Raw genomic sequence first — 19,436 nt, forward strand, 5'->3', positions numbered from 1 at the left:
CCCCCCCCCCCCCCCGGCTTTGGAGATTATTTCCATTCTTTTAGCAGACAAAAAATTCATAATAATTTCCACGTCTGACTATTTTTACATAATCTTTCAAATAATCAAGTAAGATTACTTACAGTTATAGGAGAAAGTTTGTATTACGATGATTTGGATATAGGTTATAGCAGATGTCAGTTTTACCAAAAAGCTGAATTTAACATTTCAAGTATATATTTCCAAAGCATAAATCTGATATTGACTCATTCATCCCAGCTAAGTTAGATCTTAGCTCCATGTTTATTGTACAAAATAAATGCACCTTCTCTGGCTATAATTCTTTCTTTTTTTGAAAATGCATAAATACATATATCCAAAACAATAAATATTCATGCTTCCTTTGTTTATAATCAAGACTAAAGTTCAACTAAAGGCTGCAATGAGATATTAATTCAGGATAATTGGGGAAATGCATGAGAAGAAAGAGATGAGTTTTCAGAAAATTAAGCGGGTGGTCACAATTACATAATTAATGCCCTATTCCTTTGTTACATAAAGTATGTGTGCACAACATATAATAGAAAATTGTAAATTGTCAACTCCTGATTAGTACTTGTTTGTTAAAAACAATTATCTGGTCTCTAAAAAAAATGCCAAATAACCATCAAACATGTCAAGCATGGAAAAACTCACACTTAGTATACACCCTGTTTATCGTGCCTCTGCTTGTCTATACCATTTCTAAGAACATTTGGAATGAGACTGAGATGTTTTTCAAGCAGATTCAAAAGATGGCCATGCAAAAGAGTTTCCAGTAGATTCCATTGCATGCATAACTGTAATCTCATTTAACTAAAAGTTTATTGATCTCCAAAGAAAGTATTTTGGCAATCAGCTGAGCTTTTTTTGTGGATAAACTAGCCTACAGAGTTTTTTTAAAAGGGCTTTAGATACTTGTTAGGCAAACTCACTGACCGGCATTAGGCTATTAGGTTAGCGTGCATTCTATATTATTTTGGTTCAGGGAGTGCATTTTATGTATTTAAACAAACAAGCAAACTGACCACGTTAAACATAAATCTGAAGCTACTTAAGACTGTTCTATATAGATCAATTCCAGTTGCACTTGAGATTTAAGTGAAAGAGTGAGATATACCGTAATTATAGTTCTGATTAAGTGGTATTGAGCTTAGAGGCAGAAGACGGAAGAACTGATTATTCCTTTGGCATTCTTGATTTTACTAGTTCGACTTAAAGAAACCCAAGTTGCCACATTAGTGAAACTATGTTTGTGATTTAAAAGGGCAATTGTTAGTCTGACTTCAGTTCTTACTGAAAATGTTTCCTCAATCTTCCTAAAATATTGCGCATATGTTAGAATTTTATAGCTGTGTAGGTTACCAGCCCTCAATTCTCTGTGTTTCCTATGTTTTTGCCGTATAGTGGATTAATGGGGAAGCTAAACATTAGAAGCGAGCAGCCATCAGCAAATGCAAGATCCTAATTAGTTTAGCTGACGAGGGCCTCTGATAGCGCTTACATCTGGATGGAAAAATTACCCTATAGGGAACTGGCTGATCACCAGGTCTTTTTAGTGATACATTGCGAAACACCCGATGAATCAAATGCCCTTTCTATGCCAAGAAAGTGTTCCATGCTCCAAGCCAAAATTATGTCTGCAAAAAGCTTTCCATTTGAAAAGTATCAGAGTACAATTATAACCATTGTACTTTCTTGGCACCACCATTCCTTCCCTACAGTATGGAGTAAAATTAAACGAATTGCTTAAATTTGAGGAAGCCTTGAAATTTTGATTTACAAGGTTAGTAATTTTTTAATTTAGAACGAAAATCAGTTTAAGCTTTTTTACTGAAATGGTTCGCCCTTCCACAGTTGTGCAAAACTCTTAATAAATGTTTATATATTTTTGGAAAAAAAAACTTGAAAAGTCTTGCTTTCCTTAAAAGAGGGAGAAATAGCCACATCATAATTATTAACAGTTATGTCTGTAAAGTCAGCCTGTTATGCTTTATTTTGCTGTGTTCTTCTTCTTTGAAACTCTCTTAACCAGAATGAACTATATCTTCATACAATGGAAGAAATTTAACCCATCTTTCTCAGTTGCAGGATTAAGAAAGCTGTGGAATTCAATCACACCCTCATTTGTGTTCACTTTGCATTCCTAAAAGTATGCTTTACACCATCTGCTGATGAGAGAACATCATGTAGTTTTATTACCAAAGTAGAGCTTTATATACACCTTCATAGTACTGAATTTGAGCTATGCTTTCAGTGGGCCTTAGGAAATAAAAAGCAGCATATGTGACTTTTATAATTACGTTAGCCTGTAATTTAACACTTTGCATCTTGTTAAAGAGATAGAAAGACTTTCTAAGAACCAAAATAAGGCTACATGTAAAGTGAAATTAATTGGAAAGATTTTTATTTATGTTTTAGGTGTGTTGTTAATGATTACACCATTAAAATAACTCAAAATCTGGGGAAAAAATACCTAAGAGGAACTCCCAAAAGAATCTTAAAATTCAGGGCACCAAATTTGTTCATTAAAAGGCACATATTCAGTAATTTACCAAGTTAAAACTTTAGAGGAAAACAAAAGTATTTGTGTTTTACATACTTGATCCATTACTGCAGGGTAAATTGTCATGGAAATTAGCATTAGGTGCAGTGCAGTGTGATTTTTTATACTATCAAGCTACATAGAAAACTGTTGTGTACATTTATCATCTTTACAGATCACATGACTAACCTTTGACATTTTTTTCTTTCTTTTTTCTGTCCCCAATTTTAGAGACGTAGAGGCTCGGGTGTTTTTTGTGCCAATTGCCTGACCACAAAGACCTCACTCTGGCGAAAGAACGCAAATGGAGGATATGTCTGCAATGCGTGTGGTCTCTACCAGAAGCTTCATTCGGTAGGAAGAACTTGCTTGTTTTATATTGGGAAGGTTTTCAGCAACTCAGCTGAAATTGGGCAGCTGTGGTTAATTTCCTAACTGCACATTTTCTTCAGTGTGGTCACTCCAGAATCAGATGTGATTCATTATGGAAGATGCTGATATGCCATAGAGAGGAGAATCAGTGTTGGAGATGCCCAACAAGGCATTTATTTACTTTGAGACAAAACAAAGCATAAAAATGGAGCTATTTCCTTCATTCACACAAGAAGTGCACAGAATTATGTCAAAAAAGAACATTTCAAGACAGAGAAGCTAGTAGTGCAGCTTGAGCTTATGACAAGTTCAGTTCCTAATATCTCCAGGTTGATTTGGAAGCCTAGAAACAGACAACCAATCATATAGAAAGTACTAAGCTTAGAAGGAAGAACATTCTAACTCTAATGCAAAATAGCTTCTTATACCTCTAATTGAAAGGAACTATATAAGAAAACATAAATATGCATGTTCTGAAGACTACTTAATTTCTCCCTCTATTCCCAGAATACCCTCAAGTCTTGCTGAGCTCCTTATCATAGTGGGGTGGGGTGGGTTGATTCCTGGGAGGGTTGAGTATGCCAGGAATGTATGCCAAGGTTGTACACCCCCAGGATACTCCCAGAAAGGTCACCCAAGCTATGATGACCATCGCAGTTCATTATGGATAAAATTTATCTATATGGTTGCTAAGAGTGACATTGACTTGAAGGTAGTTAATTAATCAGTCAATCTCCCAGGTGATCTGAAAGAGAGAAAGAAATAGCACTATATTGACCAGTCTTTACCCTTGGTTTCCTAAGCAATGTACAGTATGCATCCTGAGGGTTAACTATATAAATAGTTAAATAGATGAACATGAATTATATATAATGTGTTAATTCTAAAATGGATACATATATCGTTTGGTGGATGTCCCTACCTGTTTTCTGATTAAACATCTAAATAGTACCAAGACTTTGCAAGATTTCCTTTCCTGTTAGCCTTACATTTATTCTTATGAAACCACTCTGTAAATTTAGACAATCCATGCTGATCTTCAACTTATTTCAGCCTATTTTTGCAGCCGTATATTGAATAAGCTTGTCTAAGTTTGGTTGCTGCTGATGGCATCATTATGCCATCATTATCATCATTATGTTAATGGATCTGAGCCCTGGCTTAAAATCAGAAAAGCAGGAAAACCTTCAGGAAGTTTTCTGTTTCTGATTTAAATTGATCTGATTCTTCTATAAAGGATATGGTTGAATTCATAGGAATCTTCAGCTATTAGCTGACTTAAACTAGTGTTTCTCAACCTTAGCAACTGAGGAAAACTGGCTTAAAGTAATCTAGCGATCAACATTCACTTTTTTTACTAGTTTTCACACTTTGTGAAGGTTCCATTCATTTATTTTTAAAAGGTCTTGGCTTATTTCAGTTGTGATACTGTGTCATACATTAGCTAAAATGGAAAATTATATCTAATTAACCTCAAATGGATTGGACTGCAACATGTAAAGAGGAAAAAAGAGCCAAATAAAGAGCACACAGCTCATTTATATTTTGATTTACCATGTTTGTTTCTTTGTTTGTTTGTTTGAATTGGGCCAGAAGGTTGTATCCATTAAACAAAATTTATATGGCTGCCAAACTCATACACAGTGACTTCAGGTAGCTTAAAAAAAATTAAAAAAATAAAATAAAAAGCATAAAACCCATACAATCCCACCTCTCCTGTATCCCTGTATTGGCAACTACCAACCACTTGAATGGCTCTGAATCAGTTTAGGGTTCCCCAGGCCTGCAGATAGAACCACAATGTAGGGTCTTCTGGAAAAGGTGGGGACCAATCTTATCTCCAAAGAATAATATTCCATAACTAGGTGATAGCCAGATCCTGAAGTAGTTCTGCCAGATGTATTTTCCTAATAGATGGAACCTATAACATGTAAATGTGGTTAACTTAATGCAATAACGTTTTGCTTGTCAACTGAAGGTTCCTTTTTAAAAAAAAAATTTGGGGAGTGGTGGTAAAAAATATAGAATTGCTAATAACTACTAGAATAATTTTCTTTGGCATGGGCCTCTGTTGGAGGAGGTAAGAGAAACAAATGACAACATTATCATCCAAACACTGTGATTTACATACTTATGACAAATGTCATGACTCATGAATCATTTGTGTAATGACATCATCACTCATATGTCATTATTTTGGCATCATTGCAATTTGCTATGGATGGCAGCTAGGGATTTTTAAAAGCTGGCTTAAAGGGAATCAATTATTAATGTCAATGCTAATAGGTAGTAAGTTGTAGCTACATTTATTTTTGTTAGTACAGAGCTAAGATAAAACCATTTCAAATACTAGTCTTGAAACAAGCTACTAAGTTCCTAGTTGATGCAAGCTAATGTTTAATGAATTTAATTTTACCCAAAACAAAGGGCAAAGGTGTTGCTAAACATTAAGTTTGCTACATAGTTTGCAACAGAAAGAAAGTCGATGTAATTGAATGTAAATTCTAGAGGTTTCTTCATTTAAAAAGTATTAAGAATGTATATCCAATAGATCAGGGGTGTCAAACTCGCAACATCACGTGACGTGTCGCAACTTATCATCACTTTTTTTCCATTGCCGGCAATGGGGTGGGTGCAGTTTCGGCATGACGCATCCGGCCTATAGGCTGGCAGTTTGACACCCCTGCAATAGAAGAATTTATACCCCAGTAAATAGGGACAGGACTCTTGGAGACAGTGGAGGACAGGGGGGGTTGGCATGCTGTGGTTTATGGGGTTGCAACACGGCTTAGCAATTGAACAACAACAGCAAATAGGGACAGAGCTTATTTTCAGGGGAAAAAACAATAGAAATTAAAAGGTTCAACTGCTACTCTCTGTTTTTCTATTTTATTTGGTTTTGTCTAATGCAATGGGACGTCCCATCCTTTCTGAGCATCCATCAGGATTCCCCCCCCCCCAAAAAAAAATATCTTCTGTGATGTGCGTAGGCAGGTTTTGGACCTGATTATGGAGTCATGACTGGGGTGCCAGGGAAAAATGAGAACAGCAAATCCCTGCTGTAGAAACAGAAACAAACTTTGGCAACATTGGAAGAATCCTTTATTCATATTCATGGATTTCAAACTTGAATGTTAATATGAATGTTACCATGTTGCCACCTCTTTTTGCCTAGAGAGAATCAAACAAACAATACTTTCCATAAGGAACATATGTTTACCTCTTCTCTGGGGCTTTCAAGGCATTGCCCCGTGTGTTGGCTTCTGTAGCAATTGACGCTGGTCAGACCATTCTTAGCACCACATGTTTCTTCTGGGGAGGAGGTTGCTGAGGGGCAGGATGGGAATGTCACGATGTCACTGGAGAGTCAAGGGTAGGATTTTCAGCTCTCTTTCTGTAGGTTTTAGTACTTTATTCCATAATACCTACATTAAATCTGTCCAAATTTTTATTTTTATTTATTTATTTTTAGTTCCCAGCCAAATTTACTGAACCAGGGATTGGGGAAGAGGAAAGAAGAGAATTGCCTGAATTTTCAGGGTTATTTTTCTTTGGAGGTTTTCACAACTCTTGATATGAGGTGCAACACTCCACCCTGCCATTTCCCTCCCATTTATTTTGATGATAATCAACCATCCTTCTCGTGAATGTGTTTTGGACAGATTATCCATACCCCAGGGAAAAAAAAAGGGAGGTGACCCCTTCCAAGGAGCGTTGCTGTTGATGGATCTGTCTGTGTTCAACTCACATAATTGAAGTTTAAGACTATTGGCCTTGCCATGTTTTCCTCATCGTGGTCTCAGTGTGTTACTTATACAGAGAGCCCCAGATCAGCATTTAACTAAGATAGTTAGTTTCATCAGGAAGGAAGGTCTCTGTTGCACGTGTACTTGAGCACAGTTCTCTCAGTCTCTTTTCAGAGTTCACAGAAACAATACAGGTAGTCTTTGACTTCTGCCCACAATTGAGCCCAAAATTTCCGTTGCTAAGCGAGACATTTTATTAAGTGAGGTTTGTCCCATTTTATGACCTTTCTTGCCACAGTTGTTAAATGAATCACTGCAGTTGTTAATAACACAGTTGTTAGGTGAATCTGGCTTCCCCACTGACTTTGCTTGTCAGAAGATCGCAAAAGGTGATCACATGACCCCAGGACACTGCAACCATGGATGACTTGGTCCTTTGTCTCAATTTGCAAAAACCTCATTTGCAAAGAACCAGAACATTCCAGTTTGCCTTCTATCCTTCCCTCTCTTCATTAGGAGGAGGACTTCCAGCCTTTTTGGACAACCATTTGTGTGAAATAGTATAGGGCTTCCTGCTTGAGCAAGGGATTGGACTAGAAGACCTCCAAAGTCCCTTCCAACTTTGGTATTCTGTTATTCTTTCTATTACAATAGCAACAAAATAATAGCTTTGTTTACTAAGCTTCAGATACATCTTTTGCAGCCCTGGGTCTTCTTTAAATGCAGAAAACCAGGCAAAATTTTTCCTATAGTCAGATAATCCTTGGAGTTGTACTAATCATGACATCTTTCTTCCTCTAATGTGAAAATTTGCTACTCCCCCTGTGTGTGATGCGGAGACTATGATAAGCAAAAACATGAGAACAGGACACTTATTATGACTGCATCTTTGAATGTGATTGCCTGTACATTTACACAAAACACCTTCTTTCTCTCCTATATGTCCCAGTGCATATTGTGTTATGCCAATGTAATTCTGCAGATGGGTAGCAAGGTCTGCTTCATATCTCTAAGAATTGTATCCTAGACTGATAAGAGATTCAACAGAATGTTATGTAAATAGCCAGCTGTGAAGTCTCACTGACATCTGTCAGAAGGCCATTAGAAAAACAATCAGAAAGTTTCTGCTGTAATGTACAAAGGGATATACCATGTTTCCCCAAAGTAAGACCCAGTCTTACTTTTTGGGGGGCTCTGAAGTAAGCACTAGGTTTTACTTTCGGGGAGGGCTTACTTTTTGCCAGTACCGGTACCAGTAGGTCGCGAACGCGCGGGGGTGGTGCCTTACCACTTTCAAGGTTGCTATATGAAGATAATGACATTCACTTTGATGCCAACTAAAGGGATTCAAAGTGTAACACGTGACATGTTTTAATTATTCAAAATTAGGGAGTCAGCTTCCTGTGCTTCACTGCCCTTGCATCTTCCTTCCAAATAAAGCCTTTCTTAAAACCCCTGAATGGCTTGGTTGGACTGAACTGAACTCTTAAGTATATCAGGGGATTTGCATGAACAGTTTTGCAAAGCTTTGCTTAGCATTGCTCTTTTTATTGATGATGATGTTATTGTGTTTTATATGCAGACTCCCAGGCCTTTAAACATCATTAAGCAGAACAACGGTGAGCAGATCATTAGGCGACGGACAAGAAAACGCCTTAACCCAGAGGCACTTCAGGCTGAGCAGCTAAACAAACAACAGAGAGGGAACAGCGAGGAACAGGTCAACGGCAGCCCATTAGACAGGAGGTCAGAAGATCATTTAACAGAAGGTCATCAGAGAGAAATCCAGCTTCCCAGCCTAAGTAAATATGAAGCCCAGGGTTCATTGACTAAAAGCCATTCCGCTCCTCAGTCAATACTGGTTGGCCAATCTCTGGATATTCATAAAAGGATGCAACCTTTGCACATTCAGATAAAAAGTCCTCAGGAAAGTTCTGGAGACCCAGGCAATAGTTCCTCCATATCAGAAGGAAAAGGAAGCTCAGAGAGAGGCAGTCCAATAGAGAAATACATGAGACCTGCTAAACACCTAAACTATTCACCACCTGGAAGTCCGATTGAGAAGTACCAGTACCCACTTTTTGGACTTCCGTTTGTACACAATGAGTTTCAAAGTGAAGCTGATTGGCTGAGATTCTGGAGTAAATATAAGCTTTCCGTTCCTGGGAATCCACACTACTTGAGTCATGTGCCTGGCCTACCAAATCCTTGCCAAAACTATGTGCCTTATCCCACCTTTAATCTGCCTCCTCATTTTTCAGCTGTTGGATCTGACAATGACATTCCTCTAGATTTGGCGATAAAACATTCCAGACCTGGGGCGACTGCAAATGGTGCCTCTAAGGAGAAAGCTAAGACAGCATCAAATGTAAAAAATGAAGGTTCCTTGAATGTAGTTAAAACCGAGAAAGTTGACCGAAGTACTCAAGATGATCTATCAACCAAGTGTGTGCACTGTGGCATTGTCTTTCTGGATGAAGTGATGTATGCCTTGCATATGAGTTGCCATGGTGACAGTGGACCTTTTCAATGCAGCATATGCCAATATTTTTGCACGGACAAGTATGACTTCACCACTCACATCCAGAGGGGCCTACATAAGAACAATGCACAAGCGGAAACGAATGGCAAACCGAAAGAGTAAAATTAAATAAAATAAATAAAATAAAAACCTTAGCACTTAGCACAATTAAACAGAAATAGGTTTCCTTGATGGGAATTCAATAGCTTGTAATGTCTTAAGCACTTCATATAGCAAGCATGCCTTATCCAATATACAATCTTTTATTCTTCCCTCCTTTTGCTTCATACAAGCAAACTAAAAGTTCTTAAGAAAGACAATTATTAAAAAAAAGGATGGCAGCTGGAATGGGGGAGGGGTAAGGAATCAATCACTCGGGACCCATCCTGCAAAATATATATATATATAAATAAGAAAGAAAGAAAGAAATCTATACAAAAGACACTATATCAGGGAAGGTCTCTTTGCAAAACTTAACCAGACAAATAATGCTTTTGTTCCTGTACAAGAAACATAGCTGGCTAGAATGCAAAGATGTATAATGCTGAAGCAGGTGTACAGTACACATATGCACATTGTATAGTGAAATGGACTTGTTAAATAAACTGATGCCCAGAAATCTAGTAGTATTTTTTTTTCTCCATTTGGGTTCACTTTGGCCTTATTAGAACATCCTCCTGCAACAGCATTTCTACAATCTGGAGGCAGTAGGGCTTCTTTTTTTTGGTTTGGTTTGGTTTTATTTTGTTTTTGTTTTTTCAGTTGTCTCTTGTCTAAGCCAGTGGGTAGCTGTTGTTGGATCCCTACCGCAGAGCTCTTCAATCTTTTTGAGGTCTAGAGCAGCAGGAGCACTCCTTACGCAATAGATTGCAGACCAGGAACATTCATGCTCAGCTACATCTGTTCCTTCCCTTTCACTCTGAAATCTCAGGAAAGATGGAAGTAAAATTACGGGAGCCTCAGAATATGACCTTTTATGCCAAGAAGACCTTCATTCCAGGCTGCTTCTTAAATTTTTAACGGTGGTGAGAAAGCCCTTTATAAGAGAGATTCACTGAAATTCAGCTCACAAGCCAATCTGGGGATTGCAAACTACGTCTCAGGAGATTGTGGATGTAAGATGCTTTGGCCAAAATATAGGAAAAGTACTCTGTTTTCTGACTTCTCTCTTATTTGAAAGCTACTTTATGGACTTGATATTCATAGTATTAATGTTTGACTAACTGTTCTCTCAATTTTGCTTCAGGTAGTGTGTGGGACTGACTTTTCCCGGAAGTCCTTAGATTGTTTATATGCAGTGGTCAATTGCTTCACGAGACTTAACTCCAGCTTTTGGTAGTGTTTGCCTTCATGGCCAATCTTATTTTTAATATTTTTGAGAGCAAGATAATAATGACGATAATAATAATAATAAACCTTTTGTAAAATTATTCCATGAAGGGAAAGCTCCTCAGCATAACTGCTCAGGGAAATAGGGCTAAATAACTAAATATTCAGTCATTGGTTCAAGGTGCTGTTAGACAAACCTACACAGATGTTGCAAGAATCTACAAAGGGTGGACTTCAATTCAGTTTCACTATCTTGGCCCAGGCAGTCCTCTTGTTGTTGTTGTGTTGTTGTTGTTGTTCTTATTTTCTTAAAGGGATATACAAGAGATATTACAAGCTACTGGATGTACTGTCAGATTAACTTATTTCATTTAAGAAGTTGGGAGAACAAATAGGAAAAAAACTTATTTTTCTAGTAAATATTAATGTATTACATTTCAAATAATGGTGCCTGACATATTGAATAATTATTTTCTACAGTGTACGTATGCAACAAAGATATTCCATCATGCATAAGATTCAGCGCTGGCTCAGCCTCGCTCTGTTTACATTTGCAAATGTAGCAAACAAGGTAATGAAGCAACTTTCTATTGCAGTAGGTATCTTTGATTTGTGCGCGTGTGTGTGTGCATTAAAATTGTAAACGGTAACATGAAATGAATGGACTTTGTTGATAATAATGATATTTGGGGAGAAGAAGAAGAAGAAGACGAAGAAGGAAATGAAAATATTTTTATGCCTACTTAGGAGGAAGAAAAAGAGTAGCACTATTCATTCCAAGTACTTTTTGTATTCTTAAGCTCTTAACTCACATTGTTATGCTTAAAATGATAAACATATATCCTCTTTTTATTGCTTTGTCTATGTTTCAGCTGAAACATTTCAGAGATTATGTCAAGAGGTGCCATCTGACTCCTTGGCACACAAGTTTCTAATTGCATTCTGTACTAGCATTGCACTCCATTTTTACCATATTACACCATCGCTTCCATGTTTTCTTGTTTTGTTGCGCTGGGGCTTTATTTTATTTTTTTTTGCATTGCACAGTCTTAGTCTCTTGCGGTTGTGGAGTATAATTGGTTCCTAAATGTCACTGCGAATGAAGATTAAAATGTATGATATTCCATTCTTCTTTCCCACCCCTCTCTTTATTTTTGGAATTTTTTCTAGGGGTTTCCAGGGTAGATCTCCAAGATAGGATATTATGTCGAAGATCCTTCTTCTGAGCACACACCCCCCATGCTATTATTCTCAATTAAAACTACCCTTAAAATGATTTAGATTCATCATTTCCTAATCTAGAAAATGAGCATTTAAATTTATATGGCAAGATAAAATGGAGAGAAAACACCACAGTTTAGAGTTACAAGACTAGACTCTTAAGAAGAATCAAACCAGCACTTATTTGCTAGAGGCTCAATTTGTAGACAGTAAATGGGGCCTTGTTTAACTCTTGTCTCAATTTAACTTCCCATTAAGTCCCTGAATGCAATGGCTAAGGGTATAGTTTTAAATGTACTAAGGAATAAAAGCTTCATTGAACACAGTGACATAAATTCCTGCATAGGATTGTATCATGTGTAGTCATTATAAAGGGTAAATTACTGGGATCCATCTGGTTCCATCTGAAATTCAACCACCTTTTGGAAAACAAAAATAGGGCATTCACAACATATCACTACCAAATGGTACTATCCATAGTTTGCAAAATATGGATGGTAATTTGACCTGCCATAAATTGCAAACCCCGTGATGCTAGCAATTACCCATGACTATGCCTCTAAAATTTATATTGAAAGCAAGCAGCAGGAAACCTCAATATGCCTGAATGACATTCATATAGCTGGTCACCAAAGATCTGGCTGACCTTGGCAGTTTTTTAGAGCCTATATAGGGAACTTGTGATGAAAGTAATTTCTCCACTTAATTAAAGTGAGTCTATTATTTGATACCAAGGCTACAGGATCTTTTCTTGTACCCTTTTTTCAACTATAATTGCATATTGCTCTGAACCAAGCCAATATGTGCTATCAAGCCAATATGTATAACAATTTTTCAAGCCCTAAGTTTGTTATACATTTTTAGTATCTATCTGGGATTATTAGACCACTAAAAGGCCACAAGACAGTGGGTTGCATTTCAAGGATGTTGCTTATATACACAGTCAAGAAAGAATAGCATTCCACATTCTTTCTGAAAACCATCTACTTTAGGACCTTGAAGTATATATCATTTTTCTTCTCCAATACTTATGGCAGTGGCACGGTTTGAAATACACCTTTTTTTCTCAATTTGTTCTTGTTTCATTAACAATAGAAATTATATTGGATTGTGAGCCAAAAATGAAAATACCCCAAATTAATATGAATCACAATTTCACTATTTTTTTTTAAAAAAGGCAACTACTTAAACCTAAATATATATTTAAATCCATAATAGGAAATAAAATGAGCATTATAAGGCAATTTTTGTAAAAAAAAAGGCTATAAAATATGCATTCCATTCTAGGAAAATCGACAGTACATAACTGCAGTCTAATCAGGACATGTCATTAAAAAGTGGAGGGTATTGCTGATGGTAGCCCACTGCAGTATGCCTCCTTCAGGTTTTTCATTGCATGTTCAACTGTGATTTAAAATGTTCCCAAATTTATCTTTGTGAACATACAAGGAATACATGCTATTAGTGTTCTAACTGTTCAAAAAACAATGCATCCCACATTGTATAGGTCCTAGTGAAATATTGCAAAGGCACTGACAGAATTGAAATTCCATTTCAGTTTAATTTAAAAATAAATACTTAACATAATTAAGTAGCATACTGGGCTATCTATATGTTATCTACACTTATATTTTGGCCATCCTAGAATGATTTTGACTGTCCTAAAATGATCTCTTCCAGCTATGGATTTGATTTGCCACCCATGGAATCACTTCTGAAAGTGAAGCTATTTTAAAGTGAAAAGTCTTTTATATTGCTTATCTTAACATCGGGCCACTAATGCTGGATGCAGAGTAGGGCGGTTTGAAATGCTGCTACCATCTAAAAAGATTCAGATGCTTTTGCACAAAAATATATTTGTTATTGTGAGATGGAACAATATGTCGGTTGTAATGCATAACCTTTGTATGTTTTTTTTAAATTAAAATATTAAATAGCCTGATCCAACCTGTCTAAACTGATAGATTTTTGGGTGGAATGGGGGCTTAGATATTCTACACATTATTCCTACACACCAACACTTTATTTTTTTTTAACCTACATCCCCTCCAATATATTATGTAGAGTTAAGATGCATTTTTTAGAAACGCTTTGGAGGAAAACAATGCTACATACTTGTTATTTCCTTATTTTAGCTAACCTGTCCTCATGCTTTATGCAAGTAAATTTTCCCTTCTGTTTCTTCTCATTACATCCTCCTTGTTGTATTAAAACTGTTCTAGGAAGTCCCTGAATCTTCCAGAGCAAAGTAGGGCAAGAAGCAATGGGTGGAAGCTCATCAAAGAGAGAACAACCTGGAACTAAGGAGAAATTTTCTGACAGAAAGATTAATCAGTGGAACAGATTGCCTCCCAGAGGTGTGAGTGCTCCATCACTGGAGGTTTTCAAGAAAAAAATTGGACAACCATTTGTCCAGAATAGTATAAGGTCTCCTGCCTTAGGCAGTGGCTTGGACTAGAAGACTTCCGAATAGGGTCTCATTCTAGAAAAAGTAGCTCAATAATGGATGACAATGACAGAAGCATCCTATTCATTGAAAATGATAGGGAGAACCATTAACATTCTTTTATTTTGCTTTAGAAGATCTATAAGCCATCCAAAAGAATAGGTTGATTGTCACTCCTGTATCTTTTATGAAACCGAGTTATGATACCAAGTTATGATAATGACCTTCTGCAGAGTTTTATGTTTAGTTTTCTATCGCCATTAAGCATAGTCTATAGTTGAGAGACCAGAAGTGACCATCCACATTGGACAAATTATAGACTATAGAATATCTTGAAATATATAAAGGACAAAAAAGGTTCAGCACTACATTTTGCATATTTGATCTTGGTAGTTATGATTCCAACTAGCTGGTTCAATTGACCAAATATTGCATGTTTAACATCTGAATAAAAAATGCAAAATAAAGGCTTAAAGTGGAAATATTTTCCCCAATAGCTACCCAATTAATGGAAATTCCTTTTTCCTTCGCAGCAACCCATTTTCTTGTCTAAACAGTTGAATGATAACAGCTGTCACTTTATCAGCCAAAAATTAAAATAAATATTTGGACTAATAAGATGTTTGATGAGCTCTAAGTATGCAGTGAAAGATATTCCAAGGACTTTATAGGTATTGGAGGGAAACAACTGAGCCCAGTATCATTCGTATTCATATACACACCCACACAAACACAAATACACATAAACAGAAGACAGACAAAGAGATAATACGGTCTAAGTGCAGGGCCAACTAACAATAAATAAATCTCATTCCCATGCCCGTTTTCCAAGAGGTTGTTTTATCAGGATTTCTTACACCTGGTTATACCCAGTTTTAATTATTGAGAAGCCAAAGATTTTGAATATTTGCTCATTTCCTATCAATGTGGCATATCTTGTCCAGTTTGAAAAGGATTTATTCTTTCAATTTTTCCATGAAGTGAAGAGACAAAGTCAATCTTCTTCAGTGCATTTCTAAATGCAGTTTTCATTCTGATTTATAGGATATAGACTCTCTCGGACACCTTTCATGAACCTGGTGTCCTCTAGATGTATTCAAACTAAAGCTCTCAAAAACCTCATTCAAGGTTGGAGAAGGCTTCTTTTGCTTACAAAGGACCTTTGCTTCCCCTAGAAGATATGAGGGTTCTAAATACACCATAGGAAATAATTGTATCCATAATTTTCTTCTAAAAGGATTATATGCAAGATAATTTAATAACCACTTTCAAGGAGACAACTATGGTGATAAATACCATAGAGAGGGGGAAAGCCTATCTGGATGAGATGAATTACCTAAGAATCAGAAGCAGTGAGACCGTGATGCAAACTAAACCTCTCTATGCTTAGATGCAAAATTGTCAAGAAAATATTGTGTTCTCAGCTACCGCAACCCATTGTTACAGCCTGGCAGTCTCATCTTTCCACAAATGCCAGACATTACATACAGTAGATACTTCAAACAGAAAACCCAAGTTACAAACTTCTCCATAGCACTAGTTGAAATGATACACAAAGATACACCATTTGACTGTACGAGCCTCATTAAATTGAATGGAAACTGAGCTAGGATGAACTAGCAGAACTTCAATAGATTGTGCCCATGGCATAAATACTTCATAAATACTCCCTCCTATTCTCCTTATTCTACTCTTAAAGGTACCTAAAATCATCTGCCCTTACTAGATTCATGGGATGAATGCTTCTCTCCTTTTCTAAGCATATTCTGATTTCCTGGATTAAGCCCATCTCAGAATATTGCTGACTTTAATGTAATAGCAATATTCAACTATGGATGTTTCAACTATTTCCGAGAATATTTTTTTAATGTAGGTCTGAATCTAGAATGCTCATCACTGCTCTATCCTATACAATAGAACAGTATTTTGCTTTTGTTTGTGTTTTCTGTTACTGCTTCCCTATCTCCCTCTTCTCCTCTTCCCTCTCCCCCTCCCACCCCAGTCTTCATATTGCATGTTCATTTCTATTCACAATCGTGTTCCTGGTGTATTTCTTATGCAAACAATTCTTCAGGCAGCAAAAGATGTCTGTTACATCTAAACTTGAATAATAAAGTTTTACCACCAGTTATATAAAAAAAGTGTGGCCTCTTATTTTTAATAATGAATGACAGCACTGAAAATTGTAATACAGCAATATATGTCTTTTAATAGTGGGAGGGAAGAAAGAATGTTCACATAGCAACAGAATTTAGAGATTGTTGTTCTCCAGACAAATGGGCATGTTTTTTGTTTTCATTTTCCTCATTTTACATCAAACGTGAAGGTATGCAGGACCATATAATGCCTGTCTCTTAAAAGGTCTTATCTTGGAGGGACCCATTGCCATGGTAGCAGCTACTTACAGAATAGAAATTTTGCATAATACCCCTATCAATAATATTGTAAAATATGGGTTAGGTGATAAGTCATACATAGACTCCTAATTTGCTCTATGGCCATAGTCAGAGAATAATCGGAAATGCTTCCACATCAATTTAGGAGATTATCTGAAGTTGGATGCAACAGGGCTCTGTCCTAAGCCCTCTATTATTCAACATTTGTATTAATGAAAAGAGGCTGAAGAGGTGATTATCAGATCTGCAGATGACAGAGCTGGTGTTGCAGAGGTTCAATAAAATGTATCCATCAATTGTAAGCTGTCTGCATTCTCCTAAAATTCCTTGGAGAGCAGCCTCCCTCTCCCCATTGGTTCTCAGCAAATGGGCACATAGGAGTGAAGAAATTGAAGGCCCTTGTGGCCTGCCCATTCCAGGCAGAAATGAGGCAATGCACCTCTGTTCTGGACCAAGGATAGAAAATTTTCAAGAACGGGAGTTCCTAGCACCCACAACCCATCCCTCCCATCCAGACACTGGGACAAGGTCTTGACCAGCCAGGAACATCTAAAGAGCATGAACAGCACAATGCAGACTGAGTGGTAAACATTTTGCAGTTGTGTATTCACTATTACTTCACAGATAAAAAATATTCTTAAGGTTTTCGCATTATCCACTTCCTTATTGCTGTCTTCTGCTAATGGCATGAAATGACCTTCAACAAGAGACACATGTGGGAGCAGATGGATGGTGGACAGTTTCCTCAAGTTACAGATCCATTAGGCCAGGGATCCCCAACCTGTGGGCTGCGGGGGGTTTGCAACAAAGTCCCATTTAAGTGAATGGCAGGTGCGCATGAACGCCGCTCACACAATTGGAGTGTGCATGTGCTTGTCAGCCGCTCGCTCAGAACCGTCTCCTTTCCCCTTCCCGCCTATCTGCAAAGCCAGAAACATTGGGGAACTCTGCATTAGTGCCTTCCTCCCTAAGTGACCCAACTGCCATCATAACAATACTGTTGCTTTGTTTTCTTTACTGGGATTCAGAAATAGATTACTTTATAATTTTGTATTCCACCCCAAGCACTAGGGCTCTAGATGATACACAATAAGCAAAACCAGAAAGACACAATATATTTAATACCATAAACAATGGTCACGTATCACTCGTACTATGGATCATATTTTATGGAATAAATGAGACTCCAAGATTTGTTAGTGGAGAAATATGCAAAAATAACGACAACAATATCTGCCTATCCCAGGTCCTTGGGAAGAACTCAATGGATGGATAAAAATGACAAATCCAGTCTGAACATCTGGCTGATTATGCAGCAAATCAAAATAATAAACATGGCTGATTGTGCAACAAATCACAATAACTATATCATTTGTATTCTGATAAGTGCCCCTTTCCCAAACTGGATGTTAAGCAATGGATAGAAAAGGAGCTAAGGTGAATATCTATTTAAACAACATCAATGGGCTGCTACTTTTCCACAGGTAATCAAGGATAGATATTGAACAGGGATGAGTTCCAGAAAGCAAAATTAGTACTGCTAGCACTGTGATGTGATGTGATGAGACGTGAGCAGATACATGGCACTCTTCTGTTCATGTTTCATCTTGTTCTACTCTATTGAAAATCCAGATTAGAAGCTTCTCTCTGTAGATACATTCAGCCAAAGCAGCAAGAGAAATAGTTTTATCGAGTCAGTAAACCTCAGAGCTATGAGTGGATCTTTGTTTAAATGGTCGGAGTACATGTTTGACATTCCTACTTCGAATATCTCCCTATATTTACACAGGCAGGAAATGGGAAGGGAAAAAAAGACCAGCTATTGGAGAGGAGAAGACAAGCAAAAACATTGGGTTTGTAATCTGATCGGAATAGGGTGGTCACGAGTTCTGCTGTGCCATAAAGCACAGTTTTGCCTAACTTCAGGAAACGACGACATCTCATCTGGAACCTCCCATGGACAAGCACCCTCTAGCAGTCCTAGGAATGTTTAATTAAATCCTGATTCTCAAATAAAAGCTGCCACCTACCAAGATGCCACCACCACATTTCCCCTTAGCTTCCCTTCAGAGATTCCCTCTTCTAGTGCTAACCAAACTCAAGGCAGCTTAACATATTTGCTCTGATGAGATCACACAGCCCATAGTGGTATGGCTGCAAGCCATCTGTTCCATTATACTGCAATTTCCTTTCTTCGTCTTTTTTCTTTTTTTTTCTTTTGGTCTCATTTGTTTGGAAAGACAGGCTCTCAGCCCGCATTTGAAATATTTCAAAGTGATATGAAAGATGATGCAATTAAAACAAAAATGACTAGAAGGACTACAGCTCTTAATGCAGCTCACACCAAATGTATTTTAACGTGCTCATCATTTAATGGCTGCAGGACAGGAGCTCTGAGTCGCTTAACGCTCCCTCCCCCCTTCTTTATGTAGTAACGTGAAAAACGTAAAAGAGCATTCTGAAAGCATAAGAGCAACTTTCAAGACTCTTGCTTATGTGGGCAGCTTTTGGGGGGAGTGTGACAAATATACACAAAGCGTGCAATGAATAACTCTCTGTTGAACATATTAGTAAATTTTAAGTCTAGTTTTCCATGATGAAGTGCTACCCTAGTTATTTATACTACTGGATTTCTCCCCTGTTCCTTTGGGTCATTTGATTCTATACACATGGAAAGATTTTAGGAAAAATCAAATTTCTCATCACGGGAAAGTTTCATGGGGTGTCTCTCTCCAGCCAGCCCATGGAGAACCTTTTTCTATATAGCTTTGGAGCAACAACATTTGAAAGAAGAAAAGTGTGGGAGATGTCAGAGGAACACCATGGACAGAACAGAACCCCT

General features: G+C 37.3%; 1 protein-coding gene across 1 annotated transcript; it reads left to right on the forward strand.

Annotated features, from left to right (window-relative positions):
• Positions 1-2,794: 2,794 nt before the first annotated feature.
• On the forward strand, positions 2,795-9,811 carry LOC107294038 (zinc finger transcription factor Trps1; the record flags this gene model as incomplete). Its single annotated transcript, XM_015823242.1, has 2 exons — positions 2,795-2,917; positions 8,264-9,811. Coding segments are annotated over 2 exons (1,185 nt in total), but the record flags the coding sequence as incomplete, so codon positions are not given.
• Between the last annotated feature and the right edge of the window lie 9,625 nt (positions 9,812-19,436).

The sequence above is a fragment of the Protobothrops mucrosquamatus genome, unplaced genomic scaffold, assembly GCF_001527695.2.
Source record: "Protobothrops mucrosquamatus isolate PMUCROS unplaced genomic scaffold, P.Mucros_1.0 scaffold1806, whole genome shotgun sequence".
Lineage (NCBI taxonomy): Eukaryota > Metazoa > Chordata > Lepidosauria > Squamata > Viperidae > Protobothrops > Protobothrops mucrosquamatus.